The sequence below is a fragment of the Cebidichthys violaceus genome, unplaced genomic scaffold, assembly GCF_023349555.1.
Source record: "Cebidichthys violaceus isolate CVI_PGR_0920_01 unplaced genomic scaffold, fCebVio1.0.p SCAF_6, whole genome shotgun sequence".
Classification (NCBI taxonomy): Eukaryota; Metazoa; Chordata; class Actinopteri; order Perciformes; family Stichaeidae; genus Cebidichthys; species Cebidichthys violaceus.
The window spans coordinates 4,014,449-4,038,347 of record NW_027176816.1 but is presented as its reverse complement, the minus strand read 5'-3'; the positions used below and the strand labels follow the sequence as shown (position 1 = coordinate 4,038,347).

At 40.5% G+C, this 23,899-nt stretch overlaps 1 protein-coding gene across 5 annotated transcripts in view; it reads left to right on the top strand.

Moving 5' to 3' along the window:
• LOC137889112 (nucleolar protein 4-like) overlaps positions 1 to 20,056 on the top strand; it is a 137,059-nt gene extending 117,003 nt beyond the window's left edge. For 4 of the 5 annotated variants that reach the window (XM_068732745.1, XM_068732747.1, XM_068732744.1 and 1 more), the window contains 6 exons: positions 5,231 to 5,718; positions 6,258 to 6,440; positions 7,189 to 7,377; positions 9,739 to 9,852; positions 10,725 to 10,956; positions 12,171 to 20,056. In XM_068732745.1, the coding sequence (XP_068588846.1) occupies positions 5,231 to 5,718; positions 6,258 to 6,440; positions 7,189 to 7,377; positions 9,739 to 9,852; positions 10,725 to 10,956; positions 12,171 to 12,418 (1,454 nt within the window). In that variant the 3' untranslated portion in view covers positions 12,419 to 20,056. The remainder of the gene's footprint in view (positions 1 to 5,230; positions 5,719 to 6,257; positions 6,441 to 7,188; positions 7,378 to 9,738; positions 9,853 to 10,724; positions 10,957 to 12,170) is intronic. The other variant, XM_068732746.1, reaches the window with a different exon arrangement.
• The last annotated feature ends 3,843 nt before the right edge of the window (positions 20,057 to 23,899 follow it).

The following is a 23,899-nucleotide window of genomic DNA, read 5'->3' as shown; positions in this document are numbered from 1 at the left end:
CTTGGACTGTCCTGTGACCTGGGTGAGTATCAGTGGCACCGCTCTGCAATGGTTTAGCTCCTCCCTGACAGACAGTTGTTTCTGCGTTTGTATCGCTGATTCCATGTCAGCTGCAACAGGTGTTCACTGCAGGGTGCCCCAAGGATCGGTGCTAGGTCCAGTTCTTGTTTCCATTTACATGCTCCCTCCTGACCACTTTCTACTCAGTATCAGAATCAACGCAGACTACACTGAACCTGCAACCAACCATTAGAACACTGTCAACCTGCTAAACAAATCCACAAATGCATGTCACAAAATCTCCTTCAGCTAAATGCTGATAGGACAGAGATTTTGTTCATAGGTCTAGATTGTGCAATAACCGAAATATAGGTATGGGACATACAGGTGCAGGACTTAGTGGTCCTCCACCAACACACACTGCACAGGATTAAACAACAAATTGTTGTGCCTTTCGTTCTCAACACCCCGCTTCTGTCAAATCCGACTGTTGTGTCTCTGATATCATGTAGTGTGATAGCGGCAGAATGGGTGAGAGTAGAAAGAAAGAGAGGCAGGAAACAATACCATGGGGAATAGAGGTAAAGGATGAGGAAGGCTGCAAGAGAGAGTATGAAAAGAGAGAGAGAGAGACTGCTCCCTGTTTAGCAGGTGTGTACGGAGAGTGGAGAAAAACAGAAAGACTAGACGGTGAGAGAAGCTGAGGAGGAGAGCAGGGATCCCTCACTGTTCTGTCATGGAGGGATTGAGGGATGCAGAAGCAGTGACAGCGGTCTTGCTGCTGAGGGGGGGGATTTGTGTCAACGCAGCAGGAATTAGGTTGGCCTTCGCCACCACGCATGAATAGTCCTTACACACTCATAAATACAAGCCATGCTTTTCTATCTCCAGGTCCCATGGCTCACTCCCTCTCATTTCCCTTTTTGTTCGTACTTCACTCCCTATCTCTCAGTTTCAAATTCATGCTTTATTAGCACGAACATGATTAATCATCAATATAGCCAAATCAGGCCGTGTTGAAGATAATAAATAAAGAATAGAGGACAACAAATGTAGTCTGCACATTACAACACTAATTCAAAAAGGTATATGATAAAGTGAGATATATTCTAACAATATCATGATAATGATGAGAGCCAAAAAAGACAAGATGCAATACAAAATCTAAAAATCTCTCCCATGTGCCTATCCCTTTGACTTAATCTCTCTTCACCCTTCCCCGTCCCATCCCCCATCTCAATCCTCCCTCATCCTTTCCTCTCTCTCCTCCTGCTGCCCCCACCCCCGAGCCATGACCCTCTCCCTCGCCTCTCCTCCACCTCCTCCTACCACCCCCCTCCTGACCTCTTTCCTTCTGCCTGGCTATGCCTCCCTCGATAGTGTAATGCCCTCTCTCTCTCTTTCTCTCTCTCTCTCTCTCTCTCTACCCTGGTGCCTCTTTACCCGTCTCTCCCTCTCTCCATGCAGCGGTTTGGGCTCCACCCCTCCCTCCATCCATCCCTCCCTCCCCCGACGAACGAATGACACAGTCGATACCATCCACAGCCCCCACTCTCTTTCTCCATCTCTTCTGCATTTTTCTTGTGCTGTTGACTCATTCAAATTACCTCCTCTTCCTCTGTTGCCTTTTATTTCCTTTCTCTATCCTCCAATAATCCTCAATTGGAGCTGCTCTCATTGTTTCTATTGCAACCCGTTCACTCATTCTTCTCATTCAGCTTCTCTCTATGTTCTGTCGAAATCTCCCCATTTATCCTTTTCGTTTGTACGTTTGTGATGCTAGAAATATTGTAGGGCATATAAATGCAGCTCTAATGAAACAGTAAACCACAAATCAGGTAAAATTGGAAGTTGCATGCAGGCTCCCTCATTCCGCTCTGTGTCTTTGTAAAGGAAGGAAAGTGTCATGTGTTCTAGGACTATGGACCAGAAGTCTATTCAGATCACAAAACCTAACAGTCAGTTGGACAGGCATCCATCCTGTCTGCCAGCTAGCTTGGCACAGACCATTTATTCCATGATCACTTATTTAGTAGCCTGTCTGTCTTAAAAGAGATACAGAGAGAGCTAGAGAGAAACAGATCATGAACCTGCTTCAGTAATAAATACTGAAGCATTTAATACTAGTTAAACCCGTTTTCTTTGGTGTTTCATGGAGCATCGATTCTCAATAACAGTGTATCCATTCTCAGTTAATAGTTCACATGCAAAGGGTTTTGGCAGACAGTGGCTCAGATTGCACACTAAACTTGCATCATTACATAGTAAACTTTCTTTACTAAGATTTAATGCATATCGCTGTGTGTTCGTTATACTATGACAATTTTCCTAAAATGAGATGTAAAAAATTCGCCATATGTTGTTTGCTACAATATTGCCATATATGAATCATAACAGCGTATCATGATGTGTATTGTATTCTTGCAAATATACAACCCTATTACTTATTGATGCGTAAGCAGTATCAACAATTTATTAATGTGATATTTCATGATATAGTCAAGGACCAATTTTCTGCATAACAAGTACTTCTACTATTGATAGTTAAATACACATTTTGTAACTGTTGTTTTGTTACTTTTACTTGAGTAAATGATGTGAATTCTTCTTCCACCTCTGCCGACTCCCCAGATGGGGAATCACGAACCACTGGTCAAGAATTTAAATATCGGAGGAGGAACTTGACTAACAAAATGTGCAGGAGGGACGAAGCTAACTGCACAGTTTAGTTAGTTTTGTTCTGGTTGTAGCTTTGAATTGAAATGTATGCTCTCACACTGTCCACGGTAAAACAAAAATGGCGTTAATAACGATGACGAGGTTTAGAAGATGTTACTGTGAGAAAGTGGGAGAAAGACGAGCTTGGTAATGATGATGATGATGATGATGATGATGAGGCGGTGGTGGTGTGTTGAGGTGGGGGAGGTGCGTCTGTCATAATGCAGGGTGTTGACTGTGTTATTGTCTGGTCAGGCTGCAGACTGGATGGGTTTAATCAAATAAACAGACACTGCTCCACTCGACCCGTAACTATTGCCTCCACAGCAGCTGCATGCAGTCTCTCTCTCTCTAAGGACTCGCACTGCATTTCCCTCATGACACAAAAAAGCACATAAAAACACATCTCTGGTGCGTTGGAGGAACAATCCAAGCTGAACCAACCATTTGTTAGCCACAATGTTATCTTGTACACCCTCATTGTAATTGCTGGTATCCGTGAAGGCATAAGCAGTCCTTGGCTTTAGAATGCTTTAATAATTTGAGGACTCATTATTTTCCTCCCACCAACAGACAGAGATTATTTCCTCTTGTCAGAGCCATTGCCGTCACAGCCCCACTGGTTACAGGAAGACAATAACTGTCCCCCAATTTCATTCCAGCTGTGAGAGAGATGTGTCTGTTATGAAGACATTTTCTATCTTACTGATGAATTATCCTTTTCATAATTCCCTTGCATGAAAAATACAGGGATGTACACAATAACATGAACACTTAAGCAATGTCGAATAGAGTGTGCTGTTGTCATAATGGATTGCATTAGACTATGGGTTAATTATGTTTTGTGTCTCCCCTCTATACAAATACAGCATAATGCGATCTATCAGTAAAGTATGGAGAAATAATATTTTGTTGAACCCTCGAACAGAAGCAGAGAAGTTTTTAAGAACGTCATACACAGATGTGGCTGCTTCATGAAGGAAGCCTGCCACCTGCTGGGCCCTTTAAAATAGCCATGAAATTATAGTATGAATGTGTCTATTCAGGGCACACGTACACACATACAGTTGTGTACGTGTGTCATATAATCATATGACATAATTATAGGTCTTTGAAATTAGTTTCTACATTTGCTGTGTATGTTGTCGTTCCATGAGCATGCACTTACTGCAAAAAACATACAAACATGATAATACTAAACATGATGTACATAATGCATGTAACTTTTTGTCTGTGTTAGATGTAACTATAATTGCCTGGCTTGTAATTTATTGAGAGCATTATCTTTTGAAGTTTGACTCTTTTTCTTATGTTCATGTCACGTTAAGGTCATCCAGTTATTATGACCTAAATCTGGCCTGAGGGAGTGCAGAATTACAATCTTCCTCGGAGGGCTCTATGCTTATGGAAAGCCTGGAGGAAAATGCATTTTATTAGCAAGCAACCTTTGTTCATATAGCCAAACAGAAACTACAAATAAGAAGAGAAGGAGAAAATAGAAGAGAGATATAACAAAATCATATAGGACACAAGGACATATTGCAAGAGTGTTAAGTGTTAAGTGGTTAATTCGCCCAAATCAAAAACAAACATACAGTATTTGAGCATTGAAGCATTGAGCCATGCAGATTGATTTGGTCTCATGTGCTTTGGTTTTGACATTATTGTGTTTTACTTTTTTACGTTGAGGTTTGTGGATTATCCAGAGTTTTTGACTGCAGTGAAAGTGATGTTTTTGAAAGGCTAATCCCAACATACATGGTTTGAAGCAGATCATTTCAATAGATAAAACATGTTGTGAATTTTGGAAACGATTACATGTTGACTTTTGATCTTTACAATCTAATTCTACAAATAGTATGATACTAATAGTATTATAGTAGCCTTGTCTTTATCTACAACTGTGCAGAAATACCATGTTCAAACACTATGAATCGACATGCACAAAACAAAAGACTATTGACTATTGATTTAGAACTTGAATGTCAATGTTATGAGTGAAGCTTTAAAGTTTAGGACTATTCGGTACAGTCCTAGTACCAGAAAAAAAAAAAAGTTCCAGTCACCCCCATTGCATTATGGTGTTGTTTGGCAGAAATCTAGTTTAAGTTAATATGTGTGAATATGGGCACAGTAACACCTCACCTATCTGCATGGCGAAACACCACGAGGGGTTACTGGGGAAAAGTGTGATTTAGGTGTCCTGAGCCTCAGGCCCTAAATTTCCGTGTTGACAGATTTACTTTCATGTGTAGATTTATGTATGACCTACACAGACGTTATAAATATGAGCTGCATATTTGTTCCTTCTTGTTGTCAGTGTCTTCATCAGTTGATAATGTGAGGGTCCGTCATTCTCATTCTCATTATCACATCCCACTAAACACACGGATCCAGCTGTGTGCTCATCAGCTGCTGGAAATAAACACCACAAATATGAAGCAACAGCAGTTTAGCAACAGAAATACGTGTTTGTCAATCTGTGAAATTGAACCTCTCCTTCTCCTTTCAGAGGATTCCTCATCAGAGAGCGGCAGTGGAAATGGCCTGCCTGCCCTGACCCCTCCCTCCGCCGCCGTAACGGACGGCACCATAGTCGGGGAAACAGAGGTCATCAATGGGAACGGTGGCCCAGCCCCACTGGACTTCAGCACGCCTACTTCCTCCTCCTCTTCGTCCGAGGACCAGCAGCCGATGAACCTCAGTGACCCTCCCCCTCAGCGCCTTCCCCTGTCCACCTCACATCTGCCCGTCACTGTGTCGGCCGCGGCTGCAGCGCTGCTCGGAGCTCTGCATCCCAGCGCGCCCGAGGAGCTCCGCAGGAAGTACCCACTGGCCGCCAAACCTCCCCTGGTTCCACACCCTGCCCTGCCTCTGCCGCTGCCGCACACACACACCCCTCACACACATAATGCACACACTCCCAACACACACTCCCAGTCCCACACACACACTGCAGAGTTGCGATTGGACCGAGATGGCAGGGACTACGGGGGCAAGGTGAGGCCACACAGCAGACATGCACGTACATACAGACTGTGCATACATATACACGTACAGGTGATTAGCTCATAAAGGGATATTAAAAAAATAATAATAATAATAATAATGATAATTAAAAATGATTGCGAAGCGCTTCACATGACATTAAAATTCTAAATCAACATTTGAATGCTTCACAGCTTCTTTTTTTTTTGCACCTCTATTAAAGATTAGGCTACACTAATGTTATTAGTGTTGTACTATTTGTAGAACCAGTGGTGGCTGTGTAGGATTGTTCCAACTCGTGTGGTCCAAACATTTCCATTATCTCCAGAGCGTTAAGTCCAAAAGTCAACAGTAATGGAAAAAAGGTATTATGGATGTAACAATTTCCCAAAAATCACAACATGTTTTTATTTAACACAACATTCGGCTTCAATCCAAATTTGTTGGCGTTTAGCCATCAGCCATTCTGTACAGCCCACAACAGAACAAAACAAGCCAGTCTACAGGGCATAGCTGCAAAGATTTAACTGATGGCTTATGTGTGTGTTCAGTCCCCACAGTACAGTTCAGGTGGCAGTTACGACAGCGTGAAGATGGACTTGGGTGCAGAGGACCTGACCACAGGGCGCCAGGGCGGCCCTGACGATGATGACGATGACCATGATGACCACGATGACAACGACAAGATCAACGACACAGAGGGAGTCGACCCAGAGAGACTAAAGGCCTTTAATGTGAGTCAGCTACAGTGTGTTGGGTCTCACATGATGTCCCACTGGGATCAAGTAGGTGTCTCATTATATTCATAAAGAAAAAATATTGAAGACCTGACTGTCAATTCCTCTTTTAAAACCTGTCAGTGCCATTGAGCACACAGACAAAAAAGACACTCAAAATACACAGAACTTACAATAAGGCACAAATTCTTAATGTTTTGTATTATCAATTCATCAAATGCCTTCATGTAATGGGTGGTCAGACCTCTAAAGTGCTAATAACCATATAATAACTTTATAACACTTTAATCTGTCAGAGGTGTGTTTTTGTCAGCTTCCCTGTGTACTTAAGTGGCCAAGACAACAATGAATGCATCTTTAACACACATATACATATATTCTGTGGTGGAAGAAGTAACAGTGCCACAGTGTAGAAATACTCTATTACAAGTAAGAGGAGGAGCTCATTTTGATTACTTTTTCGACTGGTAGCTTATGAATTCCCCCTTTATCTTATCTTATTTATCTTCTAATAATACATAATAATAATAATATATCATATCTAAACAAGTGTTCTGGACGTTAGCATAAAATGGAAATATTCAGATAAAGTACAAGTACTTCAAAGTCATGCTTAAGTTCAGTACTTGAGTAAATCTACCTTGTTACTTTCCACCACTGCATATACTCGTACTTTAAGACGACAACTTAAAGCAAGGTATCCGCGGCTACGCTTTTCTCTAACAGCCGTGTTGACTTCCTGCAGATGTTTGTTCGTCTGTTTGTGGACGAGAACTTGGATCGGATGGTTCCCATCTCTAAACAGCCCAAGGAAAAGATCCAGGCCATCATCGAGTCGTGCAGCAGACAGTTCCCAGAATTCCAGGAACGCGCCCGCAAGCGCATCCGCACCTACCTCAAATCCTGCCGACGCATGAAGAAGAGCGGCATGGAGGTAATGAGCCTGTTAGTTTGTCTGTTAGCGGGGTATCCTAACAGATATCTCAATCGTTTCTGTTAGTAAAGAACAGCTGTGACTTCAGCATATTTTCACAATTGTTTTCCATGAAATGTCAGAATATAGCGGAATATACACGTTATAGTTCCCTAGAAATGTCTTGTTTGGTCTGACCAACAGTCCAAAACCCAAATTCATTCAGTTTTTGAATTATATAAAACAGCGAAAGACAATACATGTTGTACTAGAAGTGAAAAGTAATATTTTCCAATAGTTGCAGCTTTATAACAAAGTAAGACATTTAAAGGACTGTAATAATCGTAAAATAAGAGTAGTTATTGCGGTAATAGTATCAGTGTTTTTATCAGTTGGCGCTAGTAAACAGTCAACAAATTTAACGTGAACATTTCTAAGTTGCAGCAGTTGGAGAAATGTGTTAAATTCAGTCTGTGCAGCTCTGCGATGCCGACCTGACACCTGCTCACAGAAAGCTTTGAGGCTGAACACATTTTCTAATGTTATTGTTTAATGTTATGCACCTCCCGCCATGACAGATTCCTTGTAGGTGCAAACTTCCTTGGCAATAAACGGTTCTGATTCTGATTCTGACAAATAGAATTAAAGGGAATAAATGGAACTGGAATTGTGTATATTTACCTCATAAAAGATGTCTGTCATCCCAGAGTGGTGGCCAACATCTATTTGTAGTTCATCTTTGACTACATGACTGATTATTCCTTTCAATATTTATTGTCTCAGTAGAGTTAATTCAGTTTGCAGAATATCGAGACAAGTATCAAGTGACAAACGGACTGATTAACTGTGCTGTTAATACGTTTCAGGAACCAGCAGGGTGTGTGCAGTGACACAGATGATTAATACGCTGCAATCGTTCCTAGTAATTGAAAAATAATAATCTCTTTGACAAAGACCCTCATGCTGTTTGCTAGGTCGACTCAACTTGACGCCGAATGTTCCTCAGTTAAATGCTGAGTATCTGAATCAACCAACATACTTCATGTAGAGGTTAAAGGTCCATCACTGTCTCCTCTTCTACTTAAAGCAATTAACTTAATACTATCTCAGTACATTTATCAGGGACTGAACTTAAAGCTGGAGTGTGTAACTTTTGTCTCCCTCCTCTGGCAGTGAGAGTCATTACCATATGGGAGAGGATGGCATATGGAGTATGGCGAAAGTTTCTGGAGTGAATGCTTCAGATAAAAAAGTCAGAGGAGTGGCTTTGTCACTTAAATGAGAATAGCTGGTCCACCTTAAAGGTCAGGCCACCTTAAGTGAGCCTGGGCTGAAGATGACCGTGACTTCAGGGATACTAACCCTGTGAACACATACTGCACTGCTACGTTCACTGTTTTAACGTTGCTTCTAACCCCCCCCCCCCCCCCCCGAAATGATGTGACAGGCTGCTGCACACTGACTGTAAAGATGAGCCAGTCATTGAAATGTCTCTGCTGCCCCCCAGTGGTGAAGCATCATGCTACACATGTAGTTGTACACAGTACTGTAGTCATCAGCGAGGTGTGCGTCACTCTAAACTGTAAAGACACGATGTGTCTTTAAATATAATTCGCAATATTCTCTATAATCATAGTAAAGGATGCCCTGTGGTATATTATAGTTTGTATACATTGGATACTTAAGCATATGTACTGGTGCTAACTAAAAGAAAGTGTTTATCTAATGTAAAAATAGACAACAACATGAAGCTCATTAGCTCTCTTATTGCCGCCATTATCATTTCAGAAGGCAGAGCTCTTTGCGTGGCTGAAAGTAGTGATAATAATAACAATAATAGTGATAGCTTTATTTATACAGCACGTTTTAAAACAAAGTTACAAAATGCTTTACATGGTTGAACCAGGAACAAAAATATTTTAGAACTGCAACAATAAAATCAAACAATATAGAAATAAAATAGAAATATGACAAAAAAAACGATGCCATGAAATAGATAAGATATTAAAATAAAATGGTGTGCTCGCATTAATAAAAAGCTTTTAGAAAGTAAACTTTTACTGTTGAGAATTAAAAGTGGAAACTCTTTCAGCTGTTTCTCTATGCAAATGTCAAAAGACAGATGTTTCTAACAGGTATTCTCTTCATGTAGTTTTCCTGCCATATACGAACAAACTGAAGATATTTGTTACGTGTAATGTACTGTTAAGTAAATAATCACATTCATTCCCGTCTAATGTAATTGTTATTTAACTACAACATAAGAAGCACAGTCAGTATCCTTCTGTATGTAAATCCACTTGTATTAGTTGATGGCATAACCACCTGTCGCTCTAATTCACTCAATAACTTAATTCCATGATATCACTGTGTTGTCTGCAGACCCGTCCTACTCCACCTCACCTTACCTCAGCCATGGCTGAGAACATCCTGGCTGCCGCCTGCGAGAGCGAATCACGCAACGCCGCAAAGAGGATGCGCCTCGATGCCTATCATGTAAGTGTGTGTGTGTGTGTGTGTGTGTGTGTGTGTGTGTGTGTGTGTGTGTGTGTGTGTGTGTGTGTGTGTGTGTGTGTAGCCTAATTCATATGTGAAAAGGAAAAAAACATTACTTGATGTTTTGTATTTGACTAATTAAATCTACATAGAAGCCTCGCAGGCTCTCTTCTGTCCGACCAGTTCAGTAATGAGCTGTTGATTGAGAATCACTGTAATACTGAGAGAAGTATGCGTGTCGTTACGCCTGCAGACCTGAGTTGTAGTTAAACAAACACAGTTAATGATCAGTGGGTGAAGCCAAAGAATTGCAGTTAATCTGGTTAAATGAGCATTGTTAGTTTGTTACTGCAAAACACAATCCAGCCACACTGACACATCTATGTGATCCAGTAAGTTATTAAGTTATTATTCTACAGAAGAAATACTGGTTTATTATATATGTGTCCACAAAAGATGACTTTTTAAAATCACCATGATCACCAGAGGGATCGGAGAGCACAGACCTCAACCAAGGCTGTTTCCATAACTGAAAAATAAATAATTTGTGTATTCGCCGGGTGATTGGATCTGCTCCCTCCAAAGTGTAATGTTTTCCTCCTTGCCCCAAACTCAACAGTTCCACTAAGTTTCATGAAAATTGGGCCATTGGTTTTTCCGTAATCCTGCTGACGGACAGACAAACAAACGACCCAAAGCCTAATGCCTAACATGCGGACTTGCAAAAATTGTAATTCTTGTGCTGCAGGTTTCTTTTAGAAAAGTAGGGACATTACCCTGAGTTCTTAACACCAGTTGTATTTGAATACACCCAACTCTCCTTACAGTATTCTGAAAAGAAAACCCTCTACTACCCCTGTTCCCTCTTCCAGGATGATCAGATCTCTCTGGACAAGCCGTCCAGTGGTGGAGGAGGTCTGAGGGAGCCGGCGTCCTTGGCTCACTCCGCCTACTCCTTGGCCGCATCCGCCTTCTCCTCCCAGGACTCCCAGCTCTACATCAACGGAGCTGGCCTCAGCTATGGTTACCGTGGATACCCGGGCCTGGGCGCTGCCATGCAACACCCCGTTTCCCTGACGACCGGCGCTGCTGCCCAGAGCAACGGTGAGGATGGGACTTTATCTTTTTATACAGATGAAGAGGATCTTCATGTAGACAGAGAGGAGATGGACAAAACATCATAGTTAGGATACAAAAAAAAGGAAAGAGGAAGCAGGCAGGGAGGAGGGAGAGTGATGAAAGAAACTTTATGAGCGCGTAATTTGGGGATGAATTAGGAGGAGAGGGAGCTGCAGAAGAAAAGAGAGCAGTGAAAGGAGACAGAGCAGCAGATGTAGCAGCTAACGCACATACATGATACTGATGTATGTCAGCCTTGCTAAAGCTAGGGTAATTGGGCAAAATTTCCATAATAACCTTTCAGTAGATTGTAATTCAAGTGTCTGAGAGAAAACTAGACTTCTGCATCTCCTCTTGGCCGTGTTGTAGAAAAAAGTCTTTCACGGAGACTTTGGCCAATCAGATCAAGATCAATGAAACTACCTCCCCATCTTTAAAGATGCAATATATTGGATTCAGACCATTAATATAACATCAAACAACAACAACTATTGTCTGAGTAAAGATGTAGAGGATTAATGTCTACCTGAGCTGAGAATGAAGTCGCTCTCCGTCTGTCTGTCTTGTAATCCGAGCTTCTCTGTTTGTTCCTCAGTTTGTTCCTGCTGCTTAAGGAGTTGTAGATCTCGGTGAAATACATTTACAGTTTAAAGAGTAACTTGCAGGCTGCGTTAAGGAGTGTTTCACTGTCATCTCTGGTTGAAAGTTTCACCCACCCAGTATCACTGATGGCTGTTTTGTTGCACATGTAACCACAGCCAACAGTCATATGTATGTTATATGTATATAACATACATATGAGGATACTGCCACACAATCGCAGTGTTACTGTTTACTTTTATTAACTGAGAGAGAGAGAGCTGATCGGCGTGAGACGCATGTTTGCAGTGGAAACATCTTAGCTAGATGTGCGTTAACTGACTAAAGAGTGTTTCCATGACCACAGTATAAGTATAAAGCAGTTTAATGATCGCTACAAGTGATAAAAGACATGATATTACAGCAGTCCTCTCTCATTTTGAACTGACTGATCTTTTGCTCCTTCGCCTCCTCTCCCTGTCTCCTTCTCTTCATTTCACCTTTCACTTATGTATCCTTTTTCTCCTCCGTTCTTTTCTCCATTCATCAATCCCTTCCTTCTCTTCTTCATCAACCCCCCCCCCCACCACCACCACCACCATTTCTCCCTCCACCTTCAGGCCCCACAGACCTCAGCATGAAATCTCTCTCCTCTGCCAACATCAGTAACTCCACCTCCTCAGCCTCCACCAACAACAGCCTGGGTGGGCGGGGCAGCGGGGGTGGCGGAGGGGGCGGGGCGTCGACCCAGCTCAGCCAACCGGAGATCACGGCCGTGCGTCAGCTGATTGCCGGCTACAGGGAGTCAGCCGCCTTCCTGCTGCGCTCGGCAGACGAGTTGGAGAACCTCATCCTGCAGCAGAACTGATTCAGGGGAAACGTGGGAGAACACACACACACACACACACACACACACACACACACAAATACACACACATTTTCCATTATGTTTGTTTTGTGTCCATCTGCGCCCCCCGTCTCTCCTTAACAAAGCTGAGCCCCAGACCTCTTGTTTTTGCTATTCCCTCCTTCAGAAACTGTGGCCACTTTTCATTTTCTAGAGGAAAAAAGTGGGAAACTGGGATAGAGGGGGGGACCAATCCCACCCCGCCGTCCCCAAAACAATCCCCCACAACCTCAATCCATTGATTTGATTGATTTGATTGAGAGAAATAAAGGAGCATGTGGTCTCTGAAGGAATCGCTTCCTCTCCTCTCTGGAAGAACCTCACAATCAGCACTACACTCTGAGCGAAGGAGTGTGGAGGAGAGAAAGAGAGGAGGAGGAGGAGGACAAAAGAGGAGCGTAGCTTGGTTCGAAGAGTAGAGATGGCTGCAAGGCTGTTGATTCTGCTGCTGTGGTTTCAGAAGAAAGAGATTTTGCCTCGTTGTGGATGGAGAAGTGAAGTTTTTGAGTTTTGTTTGATGGGAGCCCCAGCCAACGCCATCGATCATAACAATTAAAAGAATTAAAAATATTGACTCCCTGAATTAGTACTACTGAAGCTTATTGTTATATGACCAGTGTTTTTGATTTTTCCTTTTTTTTGGAGTCCAGTGAGCATTTTTTTGTTTATTGTTGTTTTTGTTTTTCACTCTTCCCAAGTGACTGAAAGAAAGCAAAGCGGTTTGACTTATCTTGACAGATAGCACTAAATACGGAAAAGACTTTGAGTCCGGTAGGCGACAGGATGGAAACTGGAAAAGAAAAAAAGTTGATGTTTTGTTTAAAAAAGAAAAAAAAAGGAGGAGAGAAACCTTTTGTGCTCGCTTGTATATAAGCTCTCTTTGTCCTATAGCACTTTTTCCTCACCTGAAACCTCACCCTAAACCCCCCCATCCTCCTCACCCCTTTTACCCAGGGAGCAACTTGCTACTTATGCATCCAAGACGCCATGTGGACTACCAGGAAATACCTCAGATCAGACCTGCCAATTCCATTTTCAGTTCCTCACACACACATACACAAACACATATACGCACACACACTCTGCAAATGAATGGTAACATTCCCACCAGAAGCCAGTATACTTCTACTTTACCACCTGATGTCTTCAAGGATTATATATTTTGTGGCGAGAATCAAACTATATTGCTCAAAAGACCTGCAATATCGAAATATGATGAAGCATTTCAAGAACTGATGTAAAGAAACACTGAAATCTTTAAACTTTATTATTTTCATCTGTGCAGGTTTGTTCGTGTGCTGCTGTAAATAATCAGTTCATCTTGAAAACTTGAGAAGAATCAGAGTTGACAGGAGTGTGTTACTCCGGGAGGGGACTTTATCCTTAAATAAAGGGGAGGGGTTTTCTTAAATGTAAGGGGGGTTAAATGTTGACCACTGGTGGCAATTTGACCTCCCGCTTTTTTTTTTTTTACAAATGTAGATGTAACGCCAACGAAACCTCAGCATCATTCTGTTTAGAACTCCTCACCTCCCTCTCCTCTTCTTCTTCTGCTTCTTCTTCTCTCCATTGGACCTACTCTTCACCTCTTCTTCGTGGACCTAAACACTTCCTCCTCCCCTCCCTGGTCTGGTCCAGGTTTCAGAGGAAGAGGAGGACTGTTCTGTCTTACTGTGTTTGTCTGTTAAACTCTGAGATGGCCATTGTTATTATTATTATTGTTATGATTATAAAGATGAACTTTCATGTTGCTGCTGCTATATAGAAAAACCGGACCTTCTGCCATAGACCTGAAACCTCAACAAAGCCGGGCGTTAGCTAGCCGCAGTGCCCCGTGAAAACCCGACTGACCTCGACTGCAACTCGATCACAACAAAGCAAAAACAACACAAAGACTTACAGGAGGACTTAGTGAAAACACTCTACCTTCATCCGCTCACCGTCCTGTGTCTGTCAGACTGGTTGGTTGGTTTCTTTGCTTTTGCTTCATAGGGCTTGATTCATGTTGTGTTTTGTGACTTTCTAACTGTGAAAACTTGTTTCTTTCAGTTTCTTCCCTTATGTTCACCCTGTGGAGGAAACAGGGAGGGACGTATTAGTGGAGCCTTGCACCTTCACTGTGGTACTCTATATCAGGCCAATATTTACACTCTTAGACCACTCAACGGACAAAAAAAGTCCAGTTTGTAACACTGATTTGTTTTATGATGAATATTAATTTGATTCTGAAGGAAAGAGGGAGGAGATGGCACTGAATTTCTGCAGATACCTTTTAAAAGAGAAAGTAAATCCTTCATCTTATGGCTTTCAGCTGTGTTGACATTACACCTTATGAAGGTTGTTTTTGTTGTAAGTGCAGAACATTATAGTCATATGATATTCCAGTGAACCTGTTGACCTGCTTAGAGTTCAGCCACAGCCTCTTTGTTAATGGAATAGTTTTACATTTTGGGAAACATGCTTATTTGCTTTCTCGTCTAAGAGTTAGATGAGCGATTGATACCACCCTCTCACGTGAATGTTAAATTTGAAGCTTGAGACAGCAGTCGATTAACTTAGCTTAGCATAACGAGTGAAAAATGAGGGAAACGGCTAGCCTGTCAAATATTTAGATATTCCACCTACTAGCACCCATAAAGCTTACTGATTAACACCTTATTTCTTGTCTTTTTAATTAGATTTTAATACAAAAAAAGTTGATTTACGGACGGTTATTTGCAGGACTATTTTGAGGTTGTTGAATCACATAACCCCCCCATAAAACTACAACGTGTTATTTTACCCTTTAGGAATTAGGAATTTAACAAGCAATATATAATTTGTTAATAAGTGAGAGTTAAAGGTGCTGGTAGGCAGATTTTGTTAGGCCAGGCTAGCTGTTTTCCCCCCGTTTCCAGTCTGTATGCTAAGCTACGCTAACCACCTCTTGGCTCCAGCTCCATGTACCGTCCTAACATTAGCGAGAAAACAATCTTCTCTCTGCAAAAAAGCAAAATGTAGAGCAATTTCTTCATAGAGTTGTAACATGATAAGGAGCAACTTTTGTTTTTGTTAACCACTACTTAGATTTGTCTCTTGGTACAGTTTCTAACAAAAAGCCAAATTGTCTGTTCTGGTTTATCCATTAACACCTGTAGGACAGAACAGGTAGGAAAATTAACAAAGAGACAAACGTGACTTATATCCTTCTGAGGCAATGCTCTGTGTTCTGTGCTTCTACTGTGGTTTCGTCTCAGTTCGACTTTCATGTCACCGAGATTTGCTCCTTTTTTTGCACACTGAGTGAAACAACAGTCATCTGTGATTTGAAGCAGGGAGGTTCTCTGTGCATGTATGCATGTTTGCCAGCCCCTACACCCCCCCTGGACTTGCACTGCTGAAGTCAGATGAGTGCAGTGAAAGAGATGTGTGTGTTTTTTTGCAATGCAGTTGATAATCATAGCATTCACTGGTGATGGTTTGTGTCGGCGGCCCACAGCGACGGTCAGACGGTAAAATCTGTATCACATGCACCGGATGACGAGTGCTGCCGGGCCACAGAGCGGAGGACACATGAAAGCCTTTCACTAACACAAAACCTCCGTCCAAACTTTCAATGATTTTACATTTGCGTGCAATGTCAGAACCACCACGTCAATTTCAGATTAGTTTGAAATGTTTAAAATGTAAATTATTTAATTTATGTCAGATTAGATGTAGAATTTACAACGTTTTTTGTTTTGTAGTTTTTCACAAAACTGGTATCTTTGTTCGAAGTGTACAGATCGCTAAATGACACGAGAGAAATATGCAAAAAAGAAAAAAAGACCCAACTAGAGGAGAAGGAGATAAGGAAGCGAAAATTATGTCCACAACCTTTAACGAATGCTCCTAGAAGTGAAGTCACATTTAATAAGAACAGTTAAAAATGTACGATTTATTTGCCTTTTGATATAGAGGAAATCCCACAATATAACATGTTGTGAGATTCACTGAGGTACAATCAATTTTTCCTAAAATTTCCGCCGTTTTTTTTGTGTCTTGAGACTGTGTTGATGACACCAGTGGCCCGTCCTTCTGATTCATCCTTTCTGTGCTCTCAGATACTGCCAGTGTTTTCGGTTGAGTCTTTCTGATTTTCATTATCGGGGTGATTCGGCATTTTTGGAACACCTGGATTGTCCAGATGTGCTCAATTGGTCTCAGAAAGAACTTTTTAAAGAGAGGTTGATGCACATGCTGTCTGAGGGACCTGAGTCACGTACAGTAAACTGTTAATGCATCATTCTGATTTCTGCCCTCTTATCAGATATTATTATCCTGTATCATTTATGGTTTAAGATTGAGGCTGATCACAGCTGCACAAAAACGCTTTGTAACACCTACTCAGATAATTTTTTCTTCTGTGCTTATTTCTCTTTTAGTCTCTTTTAATTTGAAGTCAGTGATGTGTCTTAGAGTTTCTTAACTAGTGAATGAGTTTGCTTGGTTTGGGAACACTGAATCATCATCAGTTGTTTTGTCAAAACTCTGTCAGAATTGCAGACGCGGTGCAAACTGTCTTTTGGGGCAGGTGATGTGATGCTAGTCCCTCAGATTAAAGCACGATCGAGTGGTTTCCAGTTTTATTTTCAATTCAGGTAGAATTTCAATCCCAACATTCTGACTCACAGATGGATTCAGTCTTAATGTATCCCTTTCAGAAATGTTTCCACTGCTGCAGCCATTCTGAAAACCTTGATCCTCCAAAATGTGTTTTTAAGAAATGAAGGAGATCCTACCATCAGCTCAACAGTCATAAGTTACCATGTATAGTACATTGTATGTCACATTTTCAGCTGAAGTTTAATATTCAAAAACTTAACCCAAACAGTCCTTGTTAGTTAGTCAGGAGACTTTGTTATCCTTAAACTGTGTTTCTTGAACTGCAGCGTGGACCCTAAAATTTGTAAAAAATTTCGAGGAAAAAAAGGTAGTTTTATTCGGTTTACTCTCCCTAACGTGAAAAATTAGAGCAGTTTAAGATGCTGTGTAAACAATGAAGAAGCTGTTCAACGCCATCCACCTCCTGCCTCCTTAGAGTTTGATCATGCTACTGTGAGCTAAGACTTCCTCTGGGAAAAGCTGCTTATTTTAAATAGCATCTGGGATTTTTTTTTATAGGAAAAAGTCATTTTTACAAAACACAACTGAACCACTGAGATCGTCCCAAAATGAAACTCAAAGTGCTCGAGTTTAAGTCTTGGTCAGGTTGTAGCAAACACTGCTTCACTGATTTTAGAGTATTTGAAGTGATAATCAAGCAGTCACTGTGGGCCAGGTGGGCGGGCATTTGGGACTTATTCCTCACTGGCTCCTAAGTGTCAAAGTTCTCCATCAGCCTCAGAAAAGACGTTCTTAAGGTTTTCTACGAGTACCAGTTTACTTCAAAGCCAGACAGCTGCAGAACAGCACCACAACAAACTATACAAAATACAAATTTAAAATAACAAAAGGCAAATGACAATCTTTAGAAAGGTGTAATTTGCTCACTGTGTGATTTCCATTCCCTCTGTCAGTCTGCTGTATCCAGTGGGACAGACGGGAGATTAACCTTTAGCCATAATCAGAGCATTCATACTCCAAAACTCTTGTTTTTAACGTCACTGGTTGAGCAAATGGCCGACAAATTTCTATCTGATTTATTATTTTTAGTATTACATTATTATTATCAATGTTCTGATTCTTCTTAATATTATTTTATACATATATTTTGTAGTGCAAGTACAGCGGTCTTTTATGAAAAGAGATTTTGTATAATATTCCATCAACTTCACTTCTGTTTGCCTATACTGCACATTCCAAACATGGATGTCAACCATCACGGGACCTGACCGCCATCACCACAAACAATTGTTTTTTTCAGCTTTCAAGTCTTACTCTGCAACAGCTTTATAAAAGATTTAAGAATTCAAGCTGCATGTTCACCTCTACTGTCCAACAACTGCCCTCCTCAGTGAGTGTAATGTCCCTAAAAGATTATGTTTACACATCGTCATCGACCTTCCATATAAAGGACAAAATCAGACTTCACATGGATGCTCCAGCTGACAAAGAGCAGCTGAGAAGAGCTCAAATGTCACCTCTCTTACAACAGCACTAAATTTAATGCCCAAGTTGCTGTGACATGCTGTGATATTACACTTCTGTAAAACCTGCAGCTTGTTGACTGTGGAGCTTTTAGTCTCCAGTGGAAAACTAAAGTCCGAAGACAAGTTCAAGTCCTAAAGACTGGCTTGTCTTTCCAAGTGGAGCCTTGAAATTAGGTTGTTTTAACTCAAAAACTACTGTGAGCTTCGTTGTAACTGAGCTCAAGAGTCCAACTTCCCCCAGTGCAAGAAGTGTTTGACTAGACTGTTACTTTATATTTTATTCATTTAACTGTTTGGTTTCATTTTCCTTAGATTCTTTCTTCCTACATGATGGAGTTCTTGAAGGGAGGGGGAAATATGCTTATTCGCACATACTTGCCGAGTATTAGATGAGAAGAACAATAATTGATCATCTCTTCTAAATTTTGAAGAAAGCAAATAAGCACATTTCTGAGAATGTCAAACTATTCTTTTAAAACAAATATAACCTCAGCGTTCTCTATGGTAGCAACATCTTTTGGTTTAGTTTCCGATGACATAGTTGTGGAGAGGAATCCGAAAGTGCTGCGGGGAAGCTTCTAGATTCAAACCTGAAACCATCCGATGAGCCGTGATGCCAGTCAGGTCCCTAAAGTTCACACACAGTTCTTGAGCCAGTCTGGTCCGATGTAAAGTTCAACACACACACATTTTAAAAAGTAAGTGAAAGGAGGAAAAGTAATGGACCCTTTTTTATTTTTCTATCAGGGCAGGAAGTACAGCGCCTGTCAAAAACTGAAAATGGCTGCCTGGGCCGTTTTGTTTTACTGTTTTTTTTCTGTTCCTTTTCAGTGGTGCTTTAGATTCCTTATGTTTTAATTTTTGATAGATATTTGATTCCTTTCTCTTCTCTTTCTGTCTTCACCTGACTTTGTACTGGACTCTTGATTGTCTTGATTTCCTCTGCCGGGGCTTTGTACCTCCAGTAATACCAATGTGAAACCTGTATTCTCCTCATGATTTGACTCAGTGGAAGTGTGATGTTTACATGTACAGATTTTTGCAATTCTTTCTGGTTTTGTTTCTGTTTTGTTTCCTCTCTCATCCCTCTATTATTCCCCCCCCCATCCCTGTTTTCAGTTAATCTGACTCGTACCTTACACACTGAAGGGAAATGGGACTGCGTCTAAACACAATTAGCACCATATAACACACAAGCCTATCACATGAGGGGACACGATGTTTTGAATTTCAGTCGTCACTTTTCTTCACCAGACTCTTGCTTCGATTTTTTTGTTTTTTAGCATCCTTTTAGAAATGCCTTGTCAGCATTCAGTTAACATTTGTGCTAAAGCTGCACCTATGTTTCATTGACTAATGCAACCGCTAGTTTGTGTTTGATTATCGGTTCACTGAGTGGCAACAGTGGACAATCATTTTTTGTGTGTTTTGGTGAAGAAATGTCACACGGCTGAAATTGAAAAGCAAGCTTCCCCAATAAAGAAACCGATTGTTTGGGAGGGGGGAGGGGGGTGGGATGGGGGGGAGTCGAGCTGTGTGTTTGTTTGGCTCAGAGGAAGATGACCTTTGACCTCTCAGCTGACTCCACAGCACACAAAATCACAGTGGGGCCACAATGACCCTCCACTGGTGTGACCAGGATCCAGTGGAGACGATTCCTCAGTGAATGATAAGCCATTACAGACCTAGTGTGTCGGGTCTCTTAGTCTATTAGTATATTTAGCAAAACTTTAAACTGCAGACGACAAAACTCAACCTCAGGAAGAAAAAAAAAAGGACATCACTTTTGTAAAAACACGTCCAACTGAAGGCCCATTTCCCTCTCTCTTTGATACCATATAAATTATATCAAAAATTCTTTTTATATTTATTGTGTTTATTATTATATATAACAGTGGATACCTTTTTTCCAGTACCTGTGGCTAAATATTTTGATTCTTTAGAAAAGTGTTGATAATATATGTGAAGCAACTTAAACGATCGCGGGAAAATAATTGATAAAAGAAATGTAGAGTTATTATTTTTGTTTGTTTACTACGTTGGAGCGGTACAGGCGTGTTTGTTGAGCCCAACAACGAGAACATATCACTCTGGTCCATGACAAAGAAACCAATGATCGAAAAACTGAGCTTTCTTTTGTGTGATGTCACTGCTAAGGCTGAAATGTTTCTGGACTTGAAAAAAATTGTGACCGTTTAGTTTTTTTTGTTTGTTTTCTCCCAAGCTGTATGTCACAAAGCTAAATATACTAATAAAACGGTGTGCTATCTATCTGACAGAGCAACGCTTTTTCTTTTATATTCCAGACTAAAGGTGCACTGATCACGTTAGTGCTTGATGAATGGAAAGTAACTCAGTACATTCACACAAGTACAGGTAAAAAGGTACTTTTACTTTTATTTACAGTTGCTTTCTACTTTACTCCAGTGTATTTCAGAGGGAAATATTGCACTCTTTACTCTACTACATTTATTCAACAGCTGTAGTTACTTTTCATTAAGGGGTAACTTAGGTATTTTTTCAACCTGGATCATGTTTTTGTGTCTCAGTGAATAATGGAGACAACAATGTCTGAAACCGGTCCAGTATTGAGTGAGGACGCTGTAGGCGGCAGCCGCTAAACCGGCTGTAATGTAATCGCTGTAATCGTTTGTTTTTGTCACAGACAGGCTCAGATTATTATTATAAGTGTCTGACAACATTCTGGACTCTTCAGAGACATTTTATAAGCTACAAACAAACAGGCTAAAAAAGGATGCAGGTTGGAAAATATCGAAAGTTACCCTTTAAGATTTTACATTAAAAAAAAATATGAGCTTAGAAAATACAATCCATTGTTGAAGATTAAACCAGTAATTCTTAATTTTTTGGGCTTGTGAGCTTTAGCAAAATAAGGCCTCTTGTCATGATTCACATGTGAGCATTTACCCTCTATACTTCACATGGTTTCATTTAAATAAGAGTTTGAGGCCCAAAGAGGTCAATTTATTTAACATTTTACAAAAAAGCAAAGATTAAAGAAAAGCGCAAAATATACACAAATGTGTGTATCAGAACTAGGGTTGACACAATATCAGATTTTCATTAAGTGATTATCAGAGCCAAAATAATTCACAATATGATATTATGATACAGAAATTAATAATAACTTTCATTATTATGCATTTTGTCTTTTCTTTGGCAAATGAAGGCGGAAAGAGAGTTTGTAACCATAAGTATAACATAAAATGATTGAAGAGGCGCTGGATTAATTACACATTATTATCATATATGTAATATTAACATGATATCGATATTTAGTTTTTTATATATCATGGCTATAGTCAATGCTGGTATATTGCCTTTAGTTTCTTCTTCCTTCACATTAATCTGAGCAGACCCCACAGATTTATCTGGTTACCCGTTGGAGGTGCCGACCCCAAAGTCGGGAACCACTCGACTGAACTACTAACGGAGTATAAAATGGTTAAAACCAGCAGTGATCAGCAACAACAGCAACATACTGATCTAACATAGATGCATCAGCAAGTACTTTTGCTTTTGATATTTAAGTACATTTTGGTGATAGTACTTTTGTACTTTTACGGATTTGGAATGCAGGACTTGTAATGGAGTATTTGTACATTGTTGTACTAGTACTTTTACCTCGGTAAACAATCGTATTACTGCTTACATCACCATCAGGCTCACACAAGAGTTCAAATCGCTCTCTTTCTCATTCCTTCTGCCCTTTTCACTTTTTTACTACAGTATATACGGATTTATCCAGAAAATCCTCATTCTTTGAGCTTTTAACTGTAACAACAGCAGAAACTGAACAACAGCCTGTGATGTGGAGACTCAGTTCATTAGACTCCTCTGATGTAACTTACAGAATCAACGTGTACGCTGAGAAACTGAGCCTTTCACAAATTTAAAACAGCCGTTCCAACTGAAAGATTAAGATTAGAGCTCAAACTGAAAAGCTTTCATGTTGGATTAGAACCAGTTTTAGTATTAAAACGTTTCTGCTACCTCAAGATGGTAATAGCTCACTGCCTGATTACTGTACAAGGAAGTACTTTTACTTCATGACTTCCCTTAAAACAGCTGGTCACTGTAATTTACTTATTTTATTTGTGTATCAAATGTTACTAAAACAGTAGGAAATAGTGTTTTGTTGGGCGGATTAATTCACATTAATCCGCGGTGCTCAGTTCATCCTACTTTGCGTTGAACGACTGTAATGTATTTGTATCTCGCTGTAATGTTGCAGAACTGATGCAGGGTTAAAAGGCACAAAGAGAGGACCGAATGATACAAAGGCTGCAGTCATTAGACTCCACAGTTTCTAAACTACAATTACTGACTCACAGTTGTATGCCTCCACCAACCAGTCAAACGCTAGTTTCTTCCATGTCTGTCCAACATTTTTATGAAATTGTCATTATTAACATATGAATTCTTGAGTTATTGCAAGGTGTTTGGTGTGGTCTTCGTGACCTTTGACCACGAAATTCTCCTCAGTTCAACCCTGAGTGCAGGTGGACGTTTTGTGCCAAATTTGAAGAAATTAGCTTACGGCGAGAATGGGACTGACGTACGGTGGAAAACCCGAAAGCATAATTCCCACGGCTGTCACCAACACAGAGGCATGATGAAAAGCTAGAGGAAGATAAGATTACAATATTGCATAACTTTAAGACTCTACAGTCATTTATTTTGAATGATCCTGATCATACAGGCTTGGATTGCTACTAATGATTATTTTCACTTCTGGATAATCTGCAGGTGATCTCAATTTATCATTTAGGCTATAAAATGTCAAACAGTAGTTAGAAAATGCCAACGACAAGCCCCAAGTGCCCGAGCTCTCCGACCAACAGTCCAAAAACCAAATATGATTAATTTACAATCATGAAACACAGAACCTGAAACGCTGGAACCAGAGAATGTTTGGACCTTTAACATGAAAAAGGACTACAAAAAGGATTTATCGAGTACCAGAATTGAAACAGAATATGTTTCAAGATTAGTAATGCTGTTAATGCAAAATATCAACCCTACCTTTGTATGTGAGGTAACTTTAAAATAGTAACGATGTTCGCCTCTTGTTAAGTAGCAGGAGTGAAAATTAGTCATCCTCAACATTTGTTGTTATGGTTTCAAAATGATGAAGACAGTTGGAGAACATTTAGACACCAAATTTGATGTATAGGCTCTACAGGATGATGTTGTTAGGAACTATCATGTTGTTCCCAAATGACGTACAGATTTTTAGGCAATAAATTATCAAATGTCTTGTAGCTGCCTTATTCTAAATGGGAAACGGATAACTCCGGATCCTCTTGGG